Raw genomic sequence first — 26,179 nt, forward strand, 5'->3', positions numbered from 1 at the left:
AATATTGGATATGGGTGAGGGGAAGGCCAACAGGTGTGTGTGTGTGACTTTGACCTTTTGCTGGCTTAAGTTTTTGACAAAACCTCGTCCTTTGCCACAAATGTCACTTCTAAATCCAACGTGTATCTTGGCCACAAGAGAAGTGGTGTGGAATCAGGACCATTATAGGGCATGAATTAATCAACACACACACACACACACACACACACACACACACACACACACACACACACCAAGTGTCTTAGAGCCCAGAGGAGGTGGGTGGGTAAGCCGGGGCCACAGCTTTCAGCGGCACTCCCTTCTCTGGGCCTTGGTTTAACACTGGGAAGAGTTCAGGAGCTGGAGGAAAGCCTTTGGGATATAAGAAGACTGTTGTTGGAGTGTTATGCCGATCCCGATGGTTGTGCTGTTCTGTTGGTTTCCACTAAAGCAGAAAGGACCTGTCTTCTCAGCTGGATTTGCAGGACATGAAGCTCCTGAGACATCAGCTCATGCTGCCTATTGCCCCCACTTCTGCTGCCATGAAGCTAACTCGTGAATTAACATGAAATGCATGAGAAGATGGTTATGTGAAGGAAGGCCAAGGTGAATCTTGACTCAAGGTTGACAAGTCCTTCCCTATCAGCAAATTTCCACCCCCAACTGATCTGTTTTGATATTCTGGACTTGCTTAAAGAGTAACAGCCCGTTGGTAATAAACATGCTCATCTGGGGTGCCCATCGATGGGGTTCAATGTCCAGAAAAGGAGAAAAGTGGGAGAAAATGGCAGCGGGTATCATGTGGGCACCACTATCAAAACACTGCATTCAAAACTATTTTCAGGAGGAAGAAGACAAAAGTCTCGGGCACTGAAGTGATTTTCAAAAAAAATAATCAAAGCGAAATGGTTGCTGGTGGGAAGGATGAGGCTGCTCCCTGTCTGGCGGAAATGAACACTCTGACAAATCAGCTTCGATAGAACTGTTTCAACGGCCTCTCATTCATCACAATTAGGAGGCGCAGTCCCTCTCAGACATGATACCTTCGAAGGCTGGGCACTGGAAGGGAAAACTGCTCATGCGTGGGTTTGGACGTAAATGGCAATAAATCCCCAGCAGCATCCAGCACCACCATGCCAGCGCGACATTTACGGAAACAAAGTGAGAACATCATCCCGTGTGCGGGAACGATGCCTGGTAAGCATTTCCCCCCTAATGCGGTGAGAGCCGCCTGGATGACGCTGCTTAGTCAGTAGACCCTGTGGTAATTGGATGGACTCTTGAGTGTGCATTAGAGATTAATATTTTAAGAGGTGGCATTTTACAGAGACAGTCTAAGGATGACATTCAATGTACATCATGAAAGGCAGCGTCTTCTGTAGAGTAAAAATGCCATCACTCATGCAATAAAATTATAGAAATCCCAAGATGTCAGCCATGGAATTGGGTATTGCTATGGTGATCCATGCTGGAAGCAGTCGCTTCCTAGGGGGCTGGAGGAAGAATGAACCACAAGAATGAAATTGTACTTGCTCCTTAGCCTCCCTCTCAAGTGGGGTCAAGATGAGGAAAGATGTTTTAAGGGCGAAGGGGTCTCGTGCTTGACTTTTGCCTTATTCCTGAGAAAGGCAGAGAGGATGCAGGGTAATCAAGACCTGCTCACTACAGATGCTCCTGTGGCTGCAGAAGGAGGACATATCTTGAGTCTCAGGAAGCAGAGATGCAGCTGAGGTTCAAATGAAAGAAGCGATTACATGGAGGTCAAAGAGCAAGAGACCCCCTTGTAGCTCCTGCACGCCCTAGAGCCTCACCAGCCCAGACTACATGCATGAACACAAATCTAAGGCCCAGTAACCAATCCAGCGGGTCTGGCCTCCCATACCATTAGCTTTCCAGAAGAGGAAGGCAAGGGCCTGGAGGGATGCAATCTACCTGGGTCCTGTGCCCAAACACAAGGTAGAGGGCAGAAGGAAACTGACTTGGTGTTTACCATCTTCACCTTAGGTGGCACAGATGAGGAAGTTTATTTTGAGAGCTCAATAAACAGACCCTTTTTCAATTCCATGGCCAAGGCTAAGAGACAGGGAGCCTCCTTCCAGAACATTCCCTCTTCTTCTTCTTCTCCTTCCAGGAGAGAGGGATGGCTGTCCATGGAGATGCTACAGTGCAGCTGTGGGCTTGAGGGATGCTGGGATGGCTTAGACAAAGGGGACAACCAATCTATTCCTCAGAGGTCAACTGTGGGGCTGAAATTCCCAGCCCATCTGGTTATCATCATGTCTGTGACGATTTCCTGTTGCGTCACGGTTATGACAAGACGGCTGTGGCCTCAGGCTGGACTCAAGGGTACTGCCCAAAGTGACCTCTCCTGGGAGTCCGGCTCTTCAACTCTCAGTCACTTCAGTTCTCAATGTTCCAGGTCCTCAGCAAGGAGTTTGCTGGGAGAACGGAAGTCTCTATACTACACCACTGTAATAGCCATTAGCCACGTCTGGCTGTTGACCATTTGAAATGAGCTATTTTCACAGAGGAGCTTGGTGTGGGGGTAAGACCTCTGGCTCCTCAGAGGGGCCCTCCAAGCCAAGATATCCCTACAGATTATTATCTACCACACATGGGTGTGGGACCAGCCCATTCTCATCTCCCCCTTCTACCAGTCTTGATGTGGCTTCTTCTTTAGATCCTTAGTTGCAGAACTTCCAGTTAACTTTATTCCAGGAGGTTCAGAATAATGGTTGTTAGGTAGTTTAGTTGTAATTTTGATGTGGTTGTGGGAGGATGGGAGTACTGCATTTTCAAGATAGTTAATATTTAATCCAATATTTCTTAGCTCTTAAAATATCTATCGAGTCTTTAGGAGGTGACAGTCACCATGCGCGGTGCTTTATGCAATGTTTCATTTGATTTAGATGGTACTTCAGCACTTTTTAGTGCCTCAGACTCATTTTTGTGAACCTAAATTATCATTGTAGCAGAAAAGCATGACAGTTCTAGATAACAGAACATCCAAATCACTATGAGATGGCAAAAAATACAATGCATTTCCACTCAAATAAATCTGGTGGAATCTTATTATAACCTCTCAAAGTCTTGAGGACAAGATAATTAATCCCCCCATTGTTGGCACAAAGGATCCTAGAGATAGAAAGGATGTGAAAGGCCATCTGTGTATGGGTGACCCGGACTTTGTCCACACCAGCAATCTTCCAGCTACACCTCAACATACTCAGTGACCAAGAATTCTTGAGTTTTGGCCCTAACCAGTTTGGCTCAGCGGATAGAGCGTCGGCCTGCGGACTCAAGGGTCCCAGGTTCAATTCCGGTCAAGGGCATGTACCTTGGTTGCAGGCACATCTCCAGTGGGGAGTGTGCAGGAGGCAGCTAATCGATGTTTCTCTCTCATCGATGTTTCTAACTCTCTATCCCTCTCCCTTCCTCTCTGTGAAAAATCAATAAAATATATTTTTTTAAAAAAGAATTCTTGAGTTTTGGAAACAGTCTTTTCTACCTTTCTGAGACAATTTAGACTGGAGAGAATGTGCTTTTCTGTAATTTTCACCAGTTGATCCTGGTCCTCCTCTCTGAAGCAAGTTCCCCTCCTTCCCCCTCCCACCCACCCCCACCCCCTGCCCCGCAGTCTGTGAAGTATCCGATGAAGGTTCTCATCTCTCTGCAAAGGCTTAATTTTGCAGGCAAAATATCTTCCTTTATCCATTCTGTTACACCTGGCTCCAAACCTCCTATCATAGTTTCCCTTTTTCCAGATATTTCATTTGTCTGTGTTCCTCTGGGATTGTAGTGAACATTTATGAAATGGCATGAATAATAAAGAATGGACTAGAAATGCCACATTCTTTTCTAACCATCAATTCAGGTCAACAAATATTTTTTTAAGCACCTATAATGTGCCAGGTACGGCGCTGAACCCTAGAGACATTCAAGAAGATGGCACATAAAATTGCCCTCATAGAGCTTACATCCAACCTATTACACTGATGAAGCCGGTGTTGCTGGGCAGCCTAACCTCATACCAAAATTTTCACCTACTACTTTCCTGAGAAAGTCAACACCAATATATAAGAGTGCCCTCATCTTCTTCCCTAGCCACATCCATCTTCATCTCCATTGGCACCTATGCACTCATTCATCTATGTTCCCATAGTGGAAAAGATGTCTTCTCCATGACTGAGGCTAACTCTTCTCTTTGGTTCTATCCCTGAGGCCTCCTGAGGGATCATGCTCCATCAATTACCTCCCTCTCACCTTGTACCCTTAGCCAGCTAGTCCGAACTGGTTCTCTCCTTGGCATAAAGACATATTCCAGTCCCTCCCATTTTATAAACACCTTCTGTTCAATCATAACTTCTACTTCTTCAGCTTCAATCCTAACGACCTTTCTTGATGGCCAAGTATTTCAAGATCCTTTAAAAAGCAGTGCATACCTTGTCTCTAAGTTCTCCCCTCCTATTCTTTAAACAACTTCTTTCAAGGCCATTTAATGGCCTCCAGGTTGCCAGAGCTAATAGATATATTTACATCTTTCTGTTACTTGTCTTGTCTGTTACATTTGACATGGACTGTGCCTTCCATTTTCCCCCTTTGATAATTTCTGGTTTATGTCTTGCCACTATAGTACTACTTACATTCATTATAGAAAGTTTATAAATAGACATAAAAATTCCAGGAATAACTACCAATGACTTTTTTAGTATATGTCCTCTTTGACATTTTTCTATAAATATGCATAGATGCATACTTCTTGTAAGAATAGGATCACAAATGAGCCGCTGGGAAATTGCTCTGTTCTCCTAATCTATCGTGAGCATCCTTCCGTTTCCCTGCCTTCCTCATTTACATCCTTTCCTCCCTTGGCTCCAGTGAACCCACTCTGTTTTCCTTTTGCCTCCATAGCTACCACTTCTCAGTCTCCATCACAGGCTTCTCACTGGGAAGCTTCCTCGGCACGTTACAAAGCCGTCACTGGGGTGTGGGTTCATCGATTAGCCAGTGGGCAGCCACACACAGAGCAGGTAAACCGTGATGCGAACACAGAGACCATGCTCAAGGAAAGCTGCTAAACTAATCCGATGGCAAGAGAAAGGGGAAGAAGAGCTCTGAGAGGGACCCGCTGGGGAAAGGAGCCTGCCAAAGTGAAGGCCAATGTGAGGGCAAGGAAAAGAAGGGAGAATGAAGGAAATACGACAGAGAAGCATCAAAACCACTCTCTCTCCTTCACACCGTTGCTGAGAGCTGGATCTGCCATGCAGTTGCTGAAATGTGCTACCAAACAGGCAAGCAGTAGCTCCCAGCTGCTCCCCCTCCACCCCTCCACACTCCCCACCCCTGCAATCAGCCTCCAGCAGTCACTGTGCGTGAGAACCCTGTGAGGTGGCCCTGCAGACGCTCTCTCTGGATTTCACTCCGGCAGAGCTGAAGACACCTCCCCACCGCGCTTCCTCCCCACTATCTCACGAATTGCCTTTCAACCCCCTCACCCCAGTTTCACTTTTCAGACCCTTCCCAGATTAACGTCATTCATCTGCAAAACACAAATGGTGACCCCTGAGCTCTAATACAAGCTTTTCTGCTATTCTTAATTTCTTACCGTTTTTATAACTACATTTGGTTCTCTATATCCACGGGTTTTGCATCTATAGATTCAACCAACTGTGGATGAAATCAGTATTTCCAATCCGTTGGGAAGCCACGGATGTGGAGGGCCAATTGTATGCACTGTTCTATACCATTTTATGTAAGGGACTTGAACTTCCTCGGTTTGGTGCAGGGGGTCCTGGAAGCAATGTCCTGCAGATAATGAGGGACAACTGTAGACAAGTCTTCAATTGCTTCATTTTCATTTTTTTAAATATATTTTTATTTCTCTTTCACAGAGGGAGAGATAAAAACATCAATGATGAGAGAGAATCATTGATTGGCCGTCTCCTGAAAGCCCTATAGTGGGGATCAAGCCCACAACCCAGGCATGTGCCCTGACCTGGAACTGAACTGTGACCTCCTAGTTCATAGGTCGACACTCAACCACTGAGCCACGCTGGTGGAACAATTGCTTCATTTTCTTAACTCTACTGGAACATCATATGGGCTGAGACCTAGTCTGTTACTTGAATCTATACCCTCAATACACTTGCCCAATACACATTTGTATTTCCTCTGGGTGCTTACCAGAATTAGCTGGTCCAGGGGCATTAAAGTGCAGTGGTTACGAACATGGGTTCTCCCCTGGGTTCTAATCCTACCTTTACTTACTAGCAGTAAGGCTCTGGGCCTCAGGCTCCTGATCGGTAGAATGGAGGTAGTAATAAAACCCACCTCATAGAGATGTTATACAGATTAACTGAGGTACTGAATGTAAGGAGCTTAGAACAGTGCCTGGCATACAGCAAGCACTCAATAGATGTCAGGTGTCAGCTGTGACGAAGAAAACACACGTCAGTAGAAGCCCAGTGAAGAGAAATCAGGGATCCTGCTCCTTTGGCCAATGCATTGATGTCCTCACATCTTCAGCATGGTCAGAGTTCCATACCACCCCCACCTCTTGGGCCGTTGGTGGCAGGATTAAAAGCACTCTTTTCCTCATGAACATCTCATTCCTTAATAAGCCAGATAAACGGATGCCCTCAATGCCAACACTTCAGAGTGGACAAATAGACACTATTCCCAAGTACCTTCTCTAATTAGCATTTGTCTAATTGTCCAGCAACTATATTTTACACTAATGAGTGATCTAAAAATTGCAGCAAATCCCCTAAGTGTGCAACAGATCATCTAAAATTGAACTGGTTTATTGCCTGATATTTGTGCATTGTAATTCTGTAAATAAGGCTTCACTAGTCCTATTGTGGCAGGGCTCTATAATGGTTGATGTAATATGATGAAGTTCACATCCCATTCATTTAGTGTCTGTCATATTCATTCATTCATTCATTCATTCACTCAATACCAACTATGGGTGCCTACTATGCACCAACCACTGGGCTACATGCTGGGGAAACACACACTTCATTGATGTCTCTGTGAAATTTTCATGACACCAGAGAGTCTTGTAGTGGATCCAATGTCACAGTGGAACAAAGCCCTCCCTCCTCCGGGTGGTCTCCTCTGAGGGTCACTATTATTCCAAACTAATCAGGTTCATGGTCTCATTAGAAACGTTTCTTAGTGGAAATGCTATAATTTTTCTGACAAATTATGGAACCTGGTACACGTTTCACTAATGTTGCCAAAAAATACTTTCATGTTCCCGGGTAGCACAAGGGCCGCCGGGTGGCTGAAAGAAGGGACCGCATCTAGGTAAGTCCTTGCAGGGCTGCCAGCACAGCATCACAATCCATTTCAGCCCTGGCCAAGCACATGCAGAACAGGGCTGGCTCTGTCTCTGGCCTGTGGCCCCCAGGACTTTCGGTGGGAAGACCTGGCTATTGGTGTGGATACCGGCATCGTGTAGTGGAAAGGTGTGGGTTTAGGAGCCAGACAGGCCTGGGTCGAAATCCAAGCTTCACTACTTAGACTGTCAGTGTGACTCTGTAAAGTGAGCTAAAATCTATACATAATGGGTGCTGAATAATATATGCTGAATGGAGTTAAAAATTAGACCTATTACTCAATCCTGATTCACATTAACCTTTCCTGACAAACCTTTCCTCCAGCACTCAGAATCCACTCCATTGATTCTATGGTTATTTACTGAGCACCTAATATGAGCCAAGCAGACACAGATTAAACTGTTCATTTCAAATTGCGAACAGAACGTGCAAGGTCTCTGCTTTCTTGAAGCGTAAACCGGTAGACAAATGAATAGTGATACATTTTGACTAATAATTTCTGTAAAAAGATAAAGCAAGATCAGGAGCTAGAATCTGACCACCTAATTCAGGATCACAGATGACTCTGTGGTATTCACTACTCTTTCAAATTGTGCCTTCTAAGTCTTTAGTCCCCATGACACCTATTAGAAGCCAAGTACACAGCAAAGGCTCAGCAAATTCCAATCAACTCATCAAGAATAACCCGACTAAAGAAGATTCTGCCAAGTAAGACATCATCTAATTCCATGAGTTATACTTGACATCATTATGAAATAAATTGAAACTTTAGAAATTCAGTTTCCTCGCTACTTCCAGGCCAGGATGTAGCTTATATACTTTTCATCCTTGCAACAAATCCGACTCCAAGACAACCCCAAGCCTTCCATTTCAATTACTTGGGGTACCTTTGCCAAAGTTGCCCATCATACCACCTACCAGCCACCTGACTCCATCCTACGGATGCCTGGTCCCAAGAATGACTGGCACAATTCCAAGTGGATCAGCGCTTTTTTCCTATAGAGCTGTTTAGGAGGTATGAAGAAAGGGGCAGGCAGCATTTACCCATTTGGAAATCTCACTTTGCCAATACTTGTAAGCCCTTCCAATCAGGAATACCTTAAAATTGACCATAAACAGGAAGAAAAAAAGTTACCAAATCCATTTCCTAACACTGGAAAGCTTGTTTTTTCCTTCCCTGGCCCTAGCAATTTTCCCTCTAGAATCACTAGACACCACAACCACTCAAGCCAACAAAAACAGGTATATCAGACCCAAAGGCAAGTCCTGGCAGGTGGCAAGCATCAGACCTTCAGGACAATTGCATCTTTTGTTTCCCAGGAAAGTAACAAGAGGAAGAGACACAGGGTCAGCCAGGTAGGAGAACTCGGCTGCAGTACTGCAAAACCAAGCACCAGCCTTCAGTTAAAGCTCCCACTCTTAGATTCCTCCTGTAGTATCAGGGGCCACCATGCTCTGCAAAGCACGTTTTATGTTCATTTAGCTTTCATCCAACTACTACTTGTTGGATACCTTCTAGTAGAAGGCCCCAGGCTAGGTGCTATAGGAAAGTCAAACCCAAGGAAGAAGAGCCCTACCTGGTTTGGCTCAGTGGATAGAGCGTCAGCCTGCGGACTGAAGGGTCCCAGGTTTGATTCCAGTCAAGGGTACATGCCTGGGTTGTGGGCTCGATCCCCAGTAGGGGGTGTGCAGGAGGCAGCCAATCAATGATCCTCTCTCATCATTGATGTTTCTATCTCTCTCTCCCTCTCCCTTCCTCTCTGAAATCAATAAAAATCTATTTTTTAAAAGCCCAAGGAAGAAGAAAAATCTCTGCCACCACCCTAACTGGTTTGGCTCAGTGGATAGAGCATCAGCCTGTGGATTCAAGGGTCCCAGGTTCGATTCCAGTCAAGGGCATGTACCTTGGCTAAGGGCACATCCCCAGTAGGGAGTGTGCAGGAGGCAGCTGATTGATGTTTCTCTCTCATCGATGTTTCCAACTCTCTATCCCTCTCCCTTCCTCTCTGTAAAAAATCAATAAAATATATATTTTAAAAAAATATCTGCCACCAAGTAACTTACAAGACAGCACTGCCCCAAATACAAGGTGCCACCAAAGACAGCTTGCCACCCACCCAAGCTGAAGAAAATATCCCTAGGGACCCAGGTGCCTGCAAAGTGTGGCCACTTGCCCAGGACGCAACTGAAAGCCTACTTGGCCTTCCTCCTTGGACAACTGCACTTCTGGCCCTTGAGGAAACGTGTCTGAATGCTCGTGTGGACAGTTACCAGGCTTGCTCAACCCACAAGCTCCCGGCCACCTGAATAATCAGCAAATTCCTTGCCCACTTTTCCCCTGAAAGTAGCCAACAGATGACTGGCCGTGGGTATCTAATCCCCAGGAAGCAGACATTCATGCAGAAAGGGTTATGAGCTTCAGGCTGGGAAGGTTCCAACCTTTCACCTTTCTGAACCAGGGGTTTGTGGAGTTGCGAAGTTGGGATGGGGAGGCTGGTCCATCTGGGATTCATTTGTCATCCAAGGAAATTCTGATGTTTGTGGGGTATTTACTATAATGAATAAGTCCTTGACTCATAATAAATACCTTCTTTTTGTATCATCTCTCCAGCAATGTACCAAGCTTTAGTTAATAACACAAAGCATTTCATTCCTTAAATAAACTATATGCTCAAAGTTAGTCCTACCAACATATAGTGTGTCTTCCTGAGGTCTCCTCCCCATCCTTGAGTCTTTGTTCTCACTGGGCCTTCTCCACGCTCTTTCAACACTCGGGGTAAGGACCGAATGTGAGTGACAACCAACACCGTCTGTAGGAGGTCTTGAGTGTGCTCCTACAGCCATAACGCTGCACCCTCCTTCGGGTAAAAGGCCGACGTGCCTATCTGGCTCTTCAGGAGGCCACTGGCTTTGAGCTGTTAGTCCACTGATTTCAATTAGGTTGAATTCAATACACTTACTCCTCCAGAAAAAGTCATACTGAGTTGTGAGTAGCTAACCCGGTTAGGAGTGAAATCTGTGGTCAACAAATTGTTATTCTTGGGCAAATTATCTGAAGTGAAATTCCATAATCTAGGTCTCCTCGGGACAAATCTCCATCCAACTCAAAGAGCTCATCAACAACATCCACCAAACTGCAACGAAGCACACGTGACAGGAAAGCAGAGCTGCTGCATGAGGCTTCGGGCCGCTCTGGGCCTGCGGGTGGTATCGGTGGGCATTGTGGAAGGAAGGCATGTGCGGGGCTAGGAAGGCCATGAGGGGAAGGCGGCAGCACCTGTTGGCAAGACTGCAGGGGCAGCAGCCCCCGGGCCCAGGTGAGCAGCAGGGAGGTGGGAAACAGGACGGGCATGCATGCTTGCATGTGTTCACTCATTTCACAGGTGTCTGGGGCTGACCATCGCTAGGGCCTGTAGTGATAAGCAAAGGAGACACGGCACAGTGCCTGTCCTGGTAGAAGTGACATGTTAGCAAGGATGGGGTCACATTACAGAATCCTTTGTTTTTTTCCTTCTTTGTTTTAAGGAAATCGGGAGAAAGATACCACTTAAGAGGAAACTCTCTCCAAAGGCCGGGCAACATGAGATGGTACCGAGGTGGCCGGAGGGACTGTGACTTGTGCTCCCTCCCAGCCCCGCATGCTGGAGACTCGCTGAGAAAAGACCAAGTTGAGGGACAAGGAAGAGAGCACAGAGGACAGTAAGGAGGACAGTAAGCCACTTTTCCTTCCTGGGCTTCATAACACTTCCCGGTGCTTCTCTGGAGCCCACACACACGCATACTAATGGGAACACCAGCACCGAATTTCCTGCGAGGCTTCCCAGGGGCCCGGTGGGCACCATGTCCATCCCCGAGTGTCTACCGGCCAATGCATGAGGCGTGTGCCATCACTTCGGTTGGTCTGTGGGTTAGCCCCAAGGTTTCAGTCCCCGTGGCTGATGGGACACCCCGCTGCGTTCTGCTTTTTAATAGTTACGAGGGTAGCGGAGGAAAGACTGGCTGGCTTGAAATAGCACCAACATCCCCTCTGAACACAGAAAATCAGAGAATTTCTTCTGATGGTGATGTATGATGGCCGCTTCTGACACTTCCCCAAATGCCCCAGCTCATCTCTATCCCTACCCTCCCATGGACTCCACTGATGGGTGGCCACCCCCTTGACAGGATCTCAGTCCAATTTCAAAATTTCACAGGCCATGTGCCCCACAACTCCAGTCTCAGACATGAACTAATCCTCCCTCCTTCCTGCACAACCCTCCCCCGCCCCCAGGCAGAAACTGTCGTATGCTCTCCTGGCTTGGAGATCAGGGGAACAAACGATACTGAAGCATTTCTCCTCCCCTGGTGTGTGACACCTCTGTGTCCGGGTGGGGCTGGGGAGGAACAGGCAGAGAAAGGTCTTCTCCGGTGAGGGCTTATGGCTGGGACGCAGTCAGCCCACCTGTGGGCCGTCCCTGCTTCTTCAATTGGCTTCTGGTTAGTTTTCCCTTGTGGCAATGTGTCCAAATGCCAGTCTTCGAGGGAAGCTTTTGCCGGTTCCTCGGAGAAACCAGCACCTCAGAGGAGCTTACCACCGCCGCCGCCCCCCCCCCCCCCCCCCCCCCCCCGCGCTCCCCACACGTTGGGCAAAGACCCTGCTGGCCCTGGCACAGCTCGCTCCCTGCAAGGCTTCGCACGCCTCTGATGTATGACAACATAAACCGAGCTTGCTCCACTTGAAATTCTCAAGAAAAATACAGATCTAAGTGATGAATATTTTATCTGGGGAAGAAAACAACTTCAGGGCCATTTCTAATAACATGTCAACCTCAGACAGGAGAGGGCGGGAGCTGGAGAGGAATGAGGTGAAGCATGGAGAAGCCAGGGCTCCAGTGAACGAGAGGGAGGAGGAGGGTTGAGGGAGAGAGAGTGGGAGAGGGAGAGGGAGAGGGAGAGGGAGAGGGAGAGGGAGAGGGAGAGGGAGAGGAAGAGGGAGATGGAGAGGGGAATAGGGGGAGGGGGGGTTGAGGGAGGGGTAGAGGGAGAGGGAGGGGGAGGAGGGCAGGGGGAGGGGGAGAGTGTGTTGACTAGAGAGTGAGCAAAGCAGACAGCAAGAATCATCCTGTTAGGAGAGAAAGTCAAGGAAGGCTCCTCAAAGGGAATGATGAGGCTGATAGTATTTGATGACACATCCATTTACTTTCCTGCTTGAGAGCAGGAAGCCAAGTCTCTCCCCGGGAACTGCTCTCAGACAAGGACAGCTGCCTCCCCCAAGGGCCAGCCCCTCCCAGGAGGCAGCTGCATCCACTGACTGGTCAAGTGGGAGGCAGTTATGAATACTTTTAATCGATTTGAGAGAGAGACGTCGATTTGTTGTTCCACTTACTTATGCATTCCTGGGTTGATTCTTGTATGTGCACTGACGGGGGATGGAACCCACAGCCTTGGTGCGTCGGGACAACACTCTAACCAACTGAGCTATCCGGCCAGAGCCAAGGGAGATGGCGATTGAGGTCCAGCCTCCTTGTCTCAGGGGAGGACAACTGTGAAGGGCATCCCAGCTCCAGAGTGACCCGAGGGGCCCACGGAGGGTGGCCTCTGAGCTGACAGCAGTTCACCTTCCCCTTCTGAACCCTGCTTTCCCCACTCCTTCAAAGGTGCTGGTCCCAGGGCCCTTCCCAGTAAGGAGCCTGCACTCAAACCTCCATCTGAGCCTGTTTCCCGGGTAACCCACCACGGCAGCCGGTGCGGGCCAGGCAGAGGCATCCAAGAAGGACCTCTCAGAAAGAGGTAAGTCTGACACACAAGTTACTTCCGGTTTAAGCAAGCAGAACGCTGGTTATTGGCCAAAGATGCCAGCGTTCCCCCAAAGCACTCTGAGAGGCATGCGAGGTCTGGAGGAATTCACACAGAAAATCCCATCCCATTCCATACTGAGTGCCCGAGCTCTCTAGAAACGTGTTCTTGTCGTCCTCGTTCTCCCCAGCTCAGTTTATCCCGAGAAACATGTCAGAGCCGTCATCAGGATACAAAGGGGGAGACAGTCACTCTCAGGGCGGGCAGTAACGCCGCGGAACGACGTGCCTGCAAACTTCTAATACTTTTCTTCACAGTGGCCGTGGGTGCTGGAGCAGAAAGAAACGGAACTCAACTCCTGGCATTCCAGTTGCCTGTCAGCAAGAACAGCCTGTTTCCCTAGCGGAGTCTCTTTCGGCCACTTCTCGGAAAATCCGCTCAGGCGTAGCCGCAAGGGCCTCCAGAGACAGTAAAAATACCCGGTTCACTTTCCAAAACTCCAACCTGACCAAGTTCTTCGGGGCGGCTCCTTTCTGCGACGCTTGCCTGTCTGTTGACAAAGGCTAAAGCCTCGCCGCGGAGGTGCCTTTGTTAGCCGAGCAGCCTGGGACCGATAAACCCATTTGTTTTTCCCCTCAATAAATCGTTTGTTAATGTTGCTATGACATTTAAAGTTTAAAATGGTTTTATGACTTGGGGTTTAAAAAGAATTGTTCCAATACATTTCTTATAACCGAGAGGATGCCTGGCACTTTGATTAAGTGGTTCCTTGTGACGACAGAGTTTTATCTTGAATAATGACGGGGGGAAGCATTAATCACTGAAGTCACTGGAGGCTGGGCTGGGGACCAGCTTCCCGGCTGCCTCTCGGGGAATTACTCGGAAACACAACTTAAACAACAACAACAAAATACGAATGACCAACCTTCTGTAAGGGCTCGAATTTTCAGAATCACCACTAAACCTGAGCTGTCTCTAACATGGGGCAGGATCCTGAGAAGCACACAGTGCCGGGTGCCCTCCATCCAGCAGCCCGTGTGGGCAGGTATCTTCCCATTAGGGTCCTGGAGAACTGTCTGGAGCTGTGATTCTTGCCCCTCCGCACACTCATCTTCATACAATTTCAGGGGCTCAGGGAGCCTTGCCAAGTCACCCGGGACTCCCTAGAGGACCACGGGCTCTGAATATAAACCCCGGCAGAAGGCTCTGCCAGTCCATCTCCGTTTACAACCAACAAAATGCGTTCCCTGAAAGGCCTCACTGCCACAGGCTCAATACAGAACCCAGGAGAGCCTGGCGGTCAAGTTCTAAGCATTCCCACTGGTGAGTGAGGTCACCTGGTCCCCGGTGCACCAAGGGGAACGGAGCCCTGGATGTGACTCGAGCATCAGGCTGCAGCGGGACCCCTGCCCCCAACCTCTCCACCCACCCGCTTCACCAGTTCCACCAAATCCCCTGGCTCCTGCTCTAGGTCCTTAGCTTGGACCCTGACCCACCCATTCACCCATTTGTTCTGCGTTTGTCCATTCATTCATTCAACTTACAAAAATGTATTAGAGATATGCTCTTTTCTAGGCCTTGTTGTAGCCTCTGCCACTGTCCCTGTTAACGCTGGCATCCCCTTAAGCAGAGCCTCTTGAAGCATGTGGCCCCGTCCGCCACGGCACCCACCTCCAGGGCACCAACACGGGCCACCATCAGGCCCAAGGTCCCAGCTGCTTGCCTGGCCTGGGCGGCGGGGCCCGGCCCCTTTCCCGAGTGTTTGTGGGAGCTTTCCCCGAGTTTCCTGTGCCTCAGTGTCCACGGGGGAGCAGTGAGAGCAGAATGGAAACACTCGGTGAGACCCTGAGCCCCAGCCCCGGGGCACAATCTTGCCAGGGCTACCTCAATCTCGGCCTATCCAAAGGAAGCAGTGGCGGGGGGTAGAGAGAAGACTCGGGAGTGGAGTGGATCTGGATTCAAATCCCCTAGCTGCCTGTGAGACCTCAACAACCTCGTGTTTCCTCAGTTAGGAAACAGCAACAACCCGCACTCTCTTTACTGGATTCGCACAAAAGATCTGGGGACAGTGCTTGCAAAGACCCTGAGCACAGTGCCCGGCACTTCCTCAGTTGTTATTGTGGTTTTTAGAACGAAGCAAAATTTGCTCAGTATCATCTCTAATTTTTAAAATATAGTTCACCTATCCATTTAAAAATTGGGACTCACTGAAGCAAATACACATATACATTCTGTGGGGTGAGGACAGAAAGGAAGGGAGGGAGGGAAGGGAGGGGAGGGAAGGGGAGGGGAAGGGGGGGAGGGGAGGGGAGGGGAGGGGAAGGGGGAGAGGGGAGGGGAGGAGAGGGGAGGGGAGGAGAGGGGAGGGGAGGAGAGGGGAGGGAAGGGGAGGGGAGGGGAGGGGAGGGGAGGGGAGGGGAGGGAAAAATCACCTCTCCCCACACCATCAAAGAAAACCACGTCAATATAATATTCTGGTATATTTTTCCCAGTTTCCTTCCTAGGCAACATTGTGGATGACTACACGTTTGCTACATCATTGTAGTTACATTTAAATTCAATTATAATTCTGATGATAAATGCTACTTGGGAGAGAGGCTGTTCCAGACCATCTTTTATGTCACATTATAGGATTATCGCCTAAATTAGGAGTAATGAGCCCTAACAACGTGCTTCACTTGTAAGTTTCATTCAGGTGCCACTGTGAGAAGAAACACCAAGCCCGCTGCTGTCTTCTGTGCCCTGAGAGGGGGGCTCAGACCCCAGGGTCGTTCACTAGACAACAAGTCACCTTAAGGTTTTAGTGGTAAATTAAGTGCTAAGCCTGAGGAGACTCCCACAGAGCAATCCAATCTTCACTGACTTATCACTTTTATTCTACTTCAAGAGACTTTTTTTATTAAAGGTTGCGAGGCAGTATACTTAATCTGTCCTTGATGATCTAAAAATGCCCTTGTAGCAGGAACTTTTCTTGACTGAAAGGAACAGACATGTGCTCATGTCCAAGGGGATGCACAGTAAGGACACGGGACAAACATCAAAGGCCTCGAGGGAGCAAGAAAGGAAGTGAGACAGTTACTGTGTCTCCTTGCGTGACTTCTCTGCTTCTCTCTAACCCTGCTCTCTTCCTTCTCTCTCTTTCTCTCTCTCTCTATCTCTCTCTCTCTCTCTCCACTCTTCCTGCCTCCTCAGTCTCTGCCTCTCCTAGAACAGTGGTTCTCAACCTTCCTAATGCCAAGACCCTTTAATACAGTTCCTCATGTTGTGGTGACCCCCAACAATAAAATTATTTTCGTTGCTACTTCATAACTGTAAGTTTGCTACTGTTATGAATCATAATGTAAATATCTGATATATGCAGGATGTATTTTCATTGTTACAAATTGAACATAATTAAAGCATAGTGATTAATCACAAAAACAATATGTAATTATATATGTGTTTTCCGATGGTCTTAGGCGACCCCTGTGAAAGGGTTGTTCGACCCCCAAAGGGGTCGTGACCCTCAGGTTGAGAACCGCTGTCCTAGAAGGTTTGCCTGCACATCGTCTGACTTGCCACGGGGCCAACGACACCCTCATCTCTGCGACTTTCTGGCTCCAGCCCTCAGTACCAACCGAAACATTGTCTCTATCCCAAAACCCTTGAAGAAGAATCTAGTTGGCTCAGCTCATCTCTACTTTCCAGATCTTAAATCACAGGTTACGCCCTACCTGTGTCCACTCCTGGCCCAGTGAGGTTAGCTGCAGGCCCGGGGCTCAGGGACCCCTTCAGGGGGAGGGAGCCCAGGAGAAGAGGCTTGACCACAGCCGACACCCCAGAGCGTTCTGAGAGCAGTCCTCCTGTTGCCCTCACGCTAACACTTCCACTGGACACCATATTGCTGAGCCACCATCTGTTCCTCTCAGCACTCAGTCGGCATCGTTTCACTGTGTCTGCCGTGAAGGGTCTCCAAGCTGACGTCTGACATCTTTTTGCTCCTTATCCGTCACCCTGTCTTCTGCTTGGATTCTTGTACAGCATCTTTCTTTGTTCAGAAATCTCAAAATTATGGCGCATGTGCCTTCACACGGCTCCTTCCCTGTGTATTGTGTCTGTAGTATGGTCAGCCCTTTCAAGCCCAGGCCATTTTTCCTTATTGTTTAAATTGCTTCTGTTCTCCTGACTCTGGTTTCATCTTCAGGAACTTCAACCGTCCCACGGTTATTCCTCAGAGCTGCTGTTGTCTCTCATCAGATTCTCTGCTTTGTTTTCTCTGCACTCTGGAAGCATCCCCGGGCTGCCTTCCACGCACGCGTCCATGTTCTGAGGGCCGATTCCCATCTGCACACTCTACAAAGCGGATTTTAATTGTGTGCCTGCATCCTTACTTTCCTGCAATTCCTTCTGATTTCACCTCACTCCATATTCTTCCCTTTTTTATCTTCTACGATGGCTTATCATTCCTCTTTCTTTTATGCCACATTTTATCTCATACTGCGGAGAGTAAAGCATTTTTAAAGTATTTCTCCTCCTTCTTACACTAACTCACTTCACAGGGGTGCTCTTCCCTGAGACTTGGGGTGATATGCCCTGTACTTTATAATGGATTTTTTTTCAATGGTTACATATTATTTTTTTTTCTCTACATAAATCTTTAAGTGAAGTAAAATATAGTATCTATCAACAACTTGATATCTATCAAAAAAGAATATATTTCTTTTACTTTTTATATTATCCTGGACATCAATCATATTTCAGGGATAGAAATAACTCACTTACATAATGTACAATAATAGCAAATTGTGGCATATAATGAGTCCATTCTCATCAAAGTCTATATGGAGAAAAAAGAAGAATACAAAACATATACAACCTCTTAAAGAAAAATTTTAATTACAAAAAAGAGCAAATCATTTAAAGATTTTATAGTACCTCTACAAAATTTTACAATATCACTACAAAAAAAAATACAAAATCTCCCTCCCCCCCAAAAAAATTACAGAACCACCGCATAGCTCTTTGTAAAATAAATAACGAGGACTTCAAGTGACTGTTGTTTCTCAAAAAAGTAAAGGGGACGTTCGTTGCCTTTCACTGTGTTCTCTGCCTTCTTAGTCCAATCTTCCTCTCAGATGACTCACGTGAAGAACAGACCAGGTGCCAGCACAGTCCCACCCCCGTTTCTCAGGGGTCTCCTTTCCTGGAGGGAGGGGGCCTACCCCACTTCCTTGCTCCTCTGCCCCATTCGTCAGCATGACGCATTAAAGTGGCAATTCCCGACGTGTTGGCAGGGCCCTTTCTGTCTGCCCTGTCACGTCCAGCAGTGATTGTGGAGGATGGAGGGCGGGTACACACCGCCGACAGGCCAGCCCCACCTCCCCGCATCCTGTCCACTCATCGTGTTGCTATTGGAGTCTCCACAGCGGAGCAGAAAGAAGGGAGGGAGAGGGAATGCAACAGTTGCATTGGGACAAAGCCAACTACTATGTTTGCGGAGGGGGGGGGGGGGGGGGGGGGCAGCCCATTTTTCTGGTGAGGACAGAACCTGCCTTTCTGAACTGCTGGGACAGACAGGAGGGCAGGGCCAGTATCCGTGGGCCACCGACTTCCTTTTTCGGGCCAGTTCCAAGGGCCGTGTTAAAAGAAATTTCTCATGGGGCCTGATGACAGGCAGAGTCCCAGGCTTACCTTCCGGTTTTCTTGTGCGCATCTTTTTCAGTTTTTTTAGACATGATTGTAGGCAACTGGGGAGGCTGTATCAGAGGCCACGGACAGACATCATTTTAAACTTGAGGCCGCCTTTTCCGCATCCTCTTTTAGCTACAGTTCAAAGCCAGACGTGGCATTTCTTTTACAGCAGGTGGTTCTCGACCAGGAGCAGATCTCCTCCCCCCACCCCACCCGCCGGGGACATCTGCACTTTCTGCAGGCATTTCTGGTGTCACCCCTGAGGGTACTACTGCCATTTAGTGAGCAGAGGCCAGAGATGCTGCTAATCACCCGCTGGGCAAAGGGCAGCCGCCCGACAATTAGCTGGTCCCACATGTGAGTAGCCCCAAGCTGGAGAAACCCTGCCTTCTTCCAAATGCCCAATCAAACACTAGCCCCTGGGGGGTTATATGACAGGTACCTTGGCTATTCTCCCCATCACCCGTATCAGCCCCACATCCGTTATCTGAATGCCCAGTGACATCACTAGCTTTCTGTTCATTGGGACACACGGGTCCTTTTCCAGCCCTCTTTGGTCTTCCCACGACCTGACGCAGCACGCGAGGGACACAGTCACTAACAGGGGAGGCTGCAAAGCCCACAGTCCACCGGCAGGAACGTGGCGCCGAGCCAGCACGACTGGGACGGCCACGCTGGGGTGGAAACGGCAGACAGCTGGCTTTCCCGGTGGGAAACTGGGGAGAACTGGACACATTCTGTCTCATCAGAGAGCAAGCGCTTCGAAGAGCTGCTGTGAAACTCATCTCAAAACCCCAGCAGTGGCTGTGAGCCACCCACCAGGCAGCACCAGGGGTCCGAGGCTCCGAGCTGGTGAGTGGGGATGGGGAGGGTCTGTGGGCTGAAATGTCTTCATTTCAGCAAATGTCGTCCAGTCGTTTACACAGTTCATCGCAGAGGCTGTAGAGATGAGCTTACTAAAGCTCTAAAAGCATAATCCCCAATTTAAAAGAAAACATTTGTCCCAGGAATTCCACCACTTTACGGGAGTTAGTCCTTGGCAGTCAGAGGGCCTGGGGCAGGCAGTGGCTGATGGACAGGTATCCGCTCCCTGCCCCTCCGAGCGGCTATGTGAGTGAGGGTCCTGCTCCGGCTGGAATGGCCCCGTGCAGCCCCACACTGCTCTTCCAGGCGCCGAGGCTCAGAACGGAGGGGGTCAGGCTGTTGGCTTTCAGATTCCACAGTGTTTTTATTTTCAGTGGCCTGGTCACAACTGAAACCAGCTGGCAACGACGCCTTATGGCTGCTGGTTTGGATTCATCTGGAACACTGTATATTTTGTCTGCGTTTTAACTCTTGGAAATACACCCATGGGTATGCTATATACCTAGGGATTCTCGCCCACCCCCACATAATTTTCAGCCAAAACCTTTGCTATATTTCCCATGCAGATACAGCACAAGGAGGGACACACTCACACACACACACACACACACACACACACACACTAAGAGCATCCCTCTAAGTGGCTTCTGTGATAAAAGGCCAGCCCACACCTAACATCTGATGTGTGGGTATAGCTATCTGTACATCAGTGACCGGCCTTCCTTCCACTATCCCTCCCCCAACCTCAGGGATTCCAGCCAACGTCCAGCGAATCATCAGCTATGAAAGAGAGATTATTTGTATACGCCTATTAAAATTTCTACTACCTGTTACATTTCTACTACTCCTTGCAAACAGGCTATGTTTTTTCCACCTTAGGAAAGAGCATGAAGGAGTCACCATGCTACCCAGCCCCTCGCCCGACAGAATTAGAGCAACAGGCTGGTGATTGACCTTACAATACGTTACCATGGTCCCGAATTCTCTCTCATGGATCATCTCACCCAGTCCTCGTGAAACCTTGGATTCAGTCAGTCTTCCCTGGCAGATAAGAAAGTGAGACTGGCACAGGCACGGGCACGACAGGTGGCAGAGGTGCTGGCGTCTGAGGCCAAGTCCTGGAACCCAGAGCCCTAGGCTTAGCCGCAGGCCTCCTCTGGGCTAGGAGTCCATCTGTCCACTGGGTCTGCCCCCAGAGGCCTCTGTGCCCTTCTGTGGTGCCCCAACAGAGCCGGGCAACCGCACAAAAAGCCGGCGGCTGGTCAGGAAGACTAGTTAAGGACACGTGATGCAATGCCAACCCTCTTCCAGAGAGTGACTTCCAAAAGTGCATCCCGCAGAGAGCACATCCTCGGAGAGAAAGCAAAGAGGGATTCACCCCATCTAGACAGCCCTTGCAGGTGGCTGGGAAGTCAGTCACAGTGGCCGTGCTTCTGTGAGGATCTCAGGATGCTTGGGATCAGGAAATGCAGACCCCCTCTATCTTGGCTTCCTCTAGGAATCCCATCATCGCTTAGATGCACGGGAAGTAGGAGATGCAAGAGATTTGCTGAGTGGGGTGGGAGGGATGTTTTATAAAAAGAGCATGAAATTAAACAAACAAATAAATTACAAAACCCTGTGGGGAAAATGCATCTATCTCCGCTCTGTGTGGTGTGAGTAATCATCACCCCATGCCCGCAGACATCCAAGATAAATGTGACAGGAGCACACGGACCCAGCAGGGCACCAGGGCAGTGGCCCGGCATGAAGCCTGCAGGAAGAATCGTTAGGCTGCGCGTGAGCCGGCAGGGCCGGGAGGAAGTCGGTTGCCCGCAGGTGCCTGCTCAGTGGTATGTAGGAGGGAAACACCTAGGAGAGCATGCAACTAATGAAGGCCCCAGCAGGTGTGGGGAGACCTGCTTCGACTTTCCGCCACAGGCTGGCGTTGCCGAGGCCCCGCCGTCCCTATGGGGCTGACAGGCAGCCACAGTGTCCCCATCGCCTTCTCCCCAGTCTCTTCCCCAACCCCCCTCCCACAGCGACGTTAGGAACCAGCATTCCGCATGGAAACTAAGCCTTCTTTTGCTCTTAGAGTCAGGGTTGATTTCTCAGAAATTTCACAAAATTTCCTGAAACCAAATGAGCAAACTCTTAATTTCCTTATTAGAGAAAGTCAGGGATACCAAAGCCACAGAAAATCTCTAAGCCTCGCTTATCCTGTAGCTTCGTTGGCAGGATTACAGAACCCTTTTAAAGATCCCGATTTAAAGCAGCGAAGGCATCGCTGCGTTTCGTGGCCTCGGACACATCCCTGTGGGTAGATGCATCCACGCAGTGAGAAAGCTGCTGCTCCCATAGGCCGGACCACAGACCCTCCCCTCTCCTTTCCCTGTTACACTTGCAGTGAACGTAGCTCTCTTCTCCCTCGTGTGTATATAACCAGCCAACTGGCAAGGGGGGTGCGAGCAGAATTTCCAGGGTCCCCATCCTGCCGGCATTATTGGAATAAATGCTCATAGTTATTCAACCCCGTCTCTGCTTACTTTGGCTCACGTAGTGACAGGCGGCCTTGGACCCACTGTGTCCGGTTTCCGTGGGAGGGAGGATGAGAGACCTGGTCACGGAGACTGGGCGTGGCTACAGGAAGGGGAGACGGACCTCTCACTCCCCAACTGGACACGCCAGGAACATGCTATCTGCTCTGCCTACCAGACCAGGGGGGAGAAAACTACCGAGAGGCGGCAGGGCCGAAAGAAGCCTTCCTCTCCCCCTCCTTGGTTCACGGAACGCAGATGAAGGGGACTCGTTAGAGCATCTCGCCAGCACCCACGAAGAAGGGCGAGAAGATCCCAGCACCCGTTTATCACAGGGACTTAACCGCTCCTCCCTCCTCCCCACCCGATGAGACAGGGCTGGAGCCCAGGAGGAAAGGAAGGAGGGTCCAGAGGGAGACCACACCGCCTCCCCACTTCCAGTCACACGCCACAGCCTGGAAAGGACACGCTCAGGGAAAGCTCTAAGTCAATCGTCTGTTGCTCTCAGGACGGTATTCCAGGATATGCCCAAGGGAGCGGCACGTGGTAGGCTCAATTATTTGTTGAATAAATGACTAGACAGCTTCTTATTAATCCTCACCCTCCTTGTCCCTTTTGCCCCGTTTCATTCATTCACCCCTACCAGAGATGTCTGTTGAAGTTGACACTACACCGTGTCATCATAGAGAGGTGGTTAGCACATGTTCCCTGCCCTCGAGAAAGGGACCAGAGAACCTAAGGGAAGTACAAGCTTGCACCCTCGACAAGGACTGATGAGAACAGTAGCACGGCAGTCGGACAGACTCAGAGCACCAAAGACACGAACTCGGAAGTCCAGCCTGCTCCCTGCAGCACACACCCTGACAGCTTGTCCTCATCACTTTCCATCTGGAATTCCCCTGCCGCCCGGTCCTCTATCCCTCCTGCTGAAATGCATCTACATTCTACACCCTTGATGTGTCACGGGGAGCGGTACATACACTGTGTGCAACGTCCTGGAGAAAGCCAGGACAGTCCATCGTCCTCGGGTCTGGGGTGCATGGAGGGGATTTCAAAGCGCAGCCCAGGACAAGGCCCTGGAGAAAGGACACGGTGCTATGGCCTTTCGGGGAACACGGCCAGGTGTAATCCAGCACAGAGGCGATGCTGCTGATTTAGGATAAAGGCAATGCCGATTATGTCCATTTCCCCACGGGAGCATCTCATCACAGGGAGATGGTCACGCAGGCGGAGAACTGACCCACCCTTCCCAGGAGTCACACGGGGTTTGCAGACTATTTAAGAGCAGACTCAGTCAGAATTAATTCGCATTTAGAGTCACACGTTTGCAGAAAGCGCATCACTCAACATGATTTCTGGTTTCCTTCTAATCTTCAGCTTACACTCCCTCCACAACCATTATTGCTTCCCACATATATTTTTGACAGGCATTTTAATGATAATTTTCACCTCCGTTAGATGAATACATGCTCAATATTAAAAAAAAAAATCTGGAAAATACACCAAAGTTGATAGCAGGAAAAAAAATCTCAGGCATATTCTTATCCACATTGTTAATATTCTGGTATATTTCCATTTAACCTCTGTTTGATTTAATAGCTACTTGGAATTAATATGCTCCATAAGCCAACTCTGGTAAAAATCACCAATAAACTAGGATATAAACTGCCATCTGTAATCTTTCAATTACTTATGACTGTAAAACAAATAACAGATTCCGTTTAAAAAGCTTAAACTCAGTGGGGAAACTGACGAAGGGGGTTGTTTGATACGTGAATACAAGCTGGAGCTCTTCTGTTTGTCTTTCCAGATGCTCAGTGGGTGGGATCAAGCTTGTTCAAGCTTTCGTGTAACTGTCACTTCAGATGCAAACCCCTTTAAACATGAACTTCCTTTCGATTGTCTGTGAAGGCTAATCTCGTGTGATTCTGGGAAAGCGCGGAAACACAGAGTGCTCGTGGCGTTTTCTTGACAAGTGTACAGCTGCCCGCATTTATCAAGATATTGAACGGGGATTTCATTTTCCTGTCAGCCCTCCCTGATAGACATGCTCCTCAGTGATATCGAAAATAGAAACTCCTGGCTTACCTGATTAAGAAATCATGGAGGCCGACGTCAAAATACCTGTTCAAAGGAGACACAGACAAGCATATCAGTGGAAGATGTTGACGGAAATGGGGAACGCGGCAAAAAACAAACAGACATAATTTACACTCAGAGCACGGGGGATAAGAGGATTACTCTGCGATCGCTGTTCTCGAAGTTTGGCCTCTGGAGCAGCCAGCAGCATCGTGGAACCTGCTGCACATGCAGATACCCCAGGCCCCGCCTCAGACCCAGCCATGAACCTGAACACATCCCCGGGGCGACACTGATGCAGAACCACTGCTCTCTGGTGGCAAATGTGTCGGCAAGTCTCAGCTCTCTCTAGGAATTAAGGCCCTGGGCGTGGAGGGCCCAGGTACCTTCCATTTTTCCAACAGGTGGGTTCTTTTGTAACACTAGTTGTCTCAGATGCTCATTTTCTCAAAAAACAATAAAATATATTTAAATATACTTGACACCACACTGGCCAAAGGGGAGCACAGGAGCGGGGAAGGCTCCGCTGTGGTCCTCCCTGCTCCTCGCAGCCAAGTCCCTGCAGCTTTCCACCAGGGACAGCAACCCAGTCCCCACCTGGCTCGGCCGAGGAGGGTGGGAATAGAGCAGCTCCCCGTACCTGCTGGTGTGTCTCCCATTGAGCTGGGCCTCACACCAGGCACCCAGTAAGCCAAGGGGGGGGCAGCGGGGGAGGCTTTCAGCCACAGCCTTCCCTGGACGCCACTAAATTTCCTGAGTCTCTATAAAGAGCAATGATTGTGTGGTCCCCCCTGCCCACCAGACTGGCCTCCTGGGTTAGTGATCTGCCTGAGTTAAGCCCGAGTTAATGCCTTCTCTACAGACAATGAGCACTGGACACAGAAACTCACCCTGGAGTGGGGTCTGACTCTCCCTCGCTTCCAGCTCCGCCCCTACGCGTGTCCCAGGAGCACCCAGCCTGCCCGGCACCTCAGCCCACCGGCCATATGGCAGGCGACAACTGACATTAAAACAGGATTCCTTGTGGGGTATCTTTAAATGGAAAGGTTCTTTTATGCCCGCAAGCATCTATTTGAAGATCACAGACATGCGGTACATGAGAATAGAGAAACAAAGCCTCACATAAAATGTACCACTTTCCCGTTTTTAGATATTCAGTTCAGGGGCACTTAAGTACAGTCACAATGCTGTGCAACCATCACCACCACCCACCTCCAGCACTGTTCTCTCTTCCTCGAGTGAGACCCTGGGTTTCCTCTTTGCCAGGGTAAAGCTGATTTCCGCTCCTTCCAAAGGGCTCGGGGGTGGGGCTCTGCTGAGAGGCCGTGTCTTTAAACACGAGCAAACCAATGAAGTCTCTAGAAATACGTTCTCATTCGTTTTCCTGTACAGATAGAATCAGCCGTGGGCAAACTACGGCCCGCGGGCCGGATCCGGCCCGTTTGAAATGAATAAAACTAAAAAAAAAAAGACCGTACCCTTTTATGTAATGATGTTTACTTTGAATTTATATTAGTTCACACAAACACTCCATCCATGCTTTTGTTCCGGCCCTCCGGTCCAGTTTAAGAACCCATTGTGGCCCTCGAGTCAAAAAGTTTGCCCACCCCTGATAGATGGAGCTAGACTAGGAACGAAATAAGACTTTTCTTCCTTTCTTTTTAGAATTGTATACCAGGCACTGTGCTAGGCACTCTGCACATTATCTCTTTTGATCCTCACAACCAACCCTACAAGATGGGTTCCTGTTTTATAAAGCCACATGTCCTCATCCCCAGCCGCATAGCTAGTAAACTGAGGAGTCTGGAGCTAGCTCCGCGTACCAAGTGCCAAAGACTGTGCTTATTCCCTTCATGGACCCAGCCACTAACGCATTTAACCAATATTTACCATGTGCTTCCAATGTGCCAGGTAGTGGGAAGTCAGCAATGCACAGCACATAACCCCTGGCAA

General features: G+C 49.0%; 1 protein-coding gene across 2 annotated transcripts in view; it reads right to left on the bottom strand.

Moving 5' to 3' along the window:
* HHAT (hedgehog acyltransferase) overlaps positions 1-26,179 on the bottom strand; it is a 163,543-nt gene that overhangs the window by 62,835 nt on the left and 74,529 nt on the right. For both annotated transcript variants that reach the window (XM_070395775.1, XM_070395773.1), the window contains exon 9: positions 24,236-24,271. In XM_070395775.1, coding sequence (XP_070251876.1) covers positions 24,236-24,271 — 36 coding nt within the window. The remainder of the gene's footprint in view (positions 1-24,235; positions 24,272-26,179) is intronic.

This window comes from Myotis yumanensis, unplaced genomic scaffold, assembly GCF_028538775.1.
Source record: "Myotis yumanensis isolate MYYU_CA2020_CCGP unplaced genomic scaffold, mMyoYum1.0.hap1 SCAF_17, whole genome shotgun sequence".
Taxonomy (NCBI): domain Eukaryota; kingdom Metazoa; phylum Chordata; class Mammalia; order Chiroptera; family Vespertilionidae; genus Myotis; species Myotis yumanensis.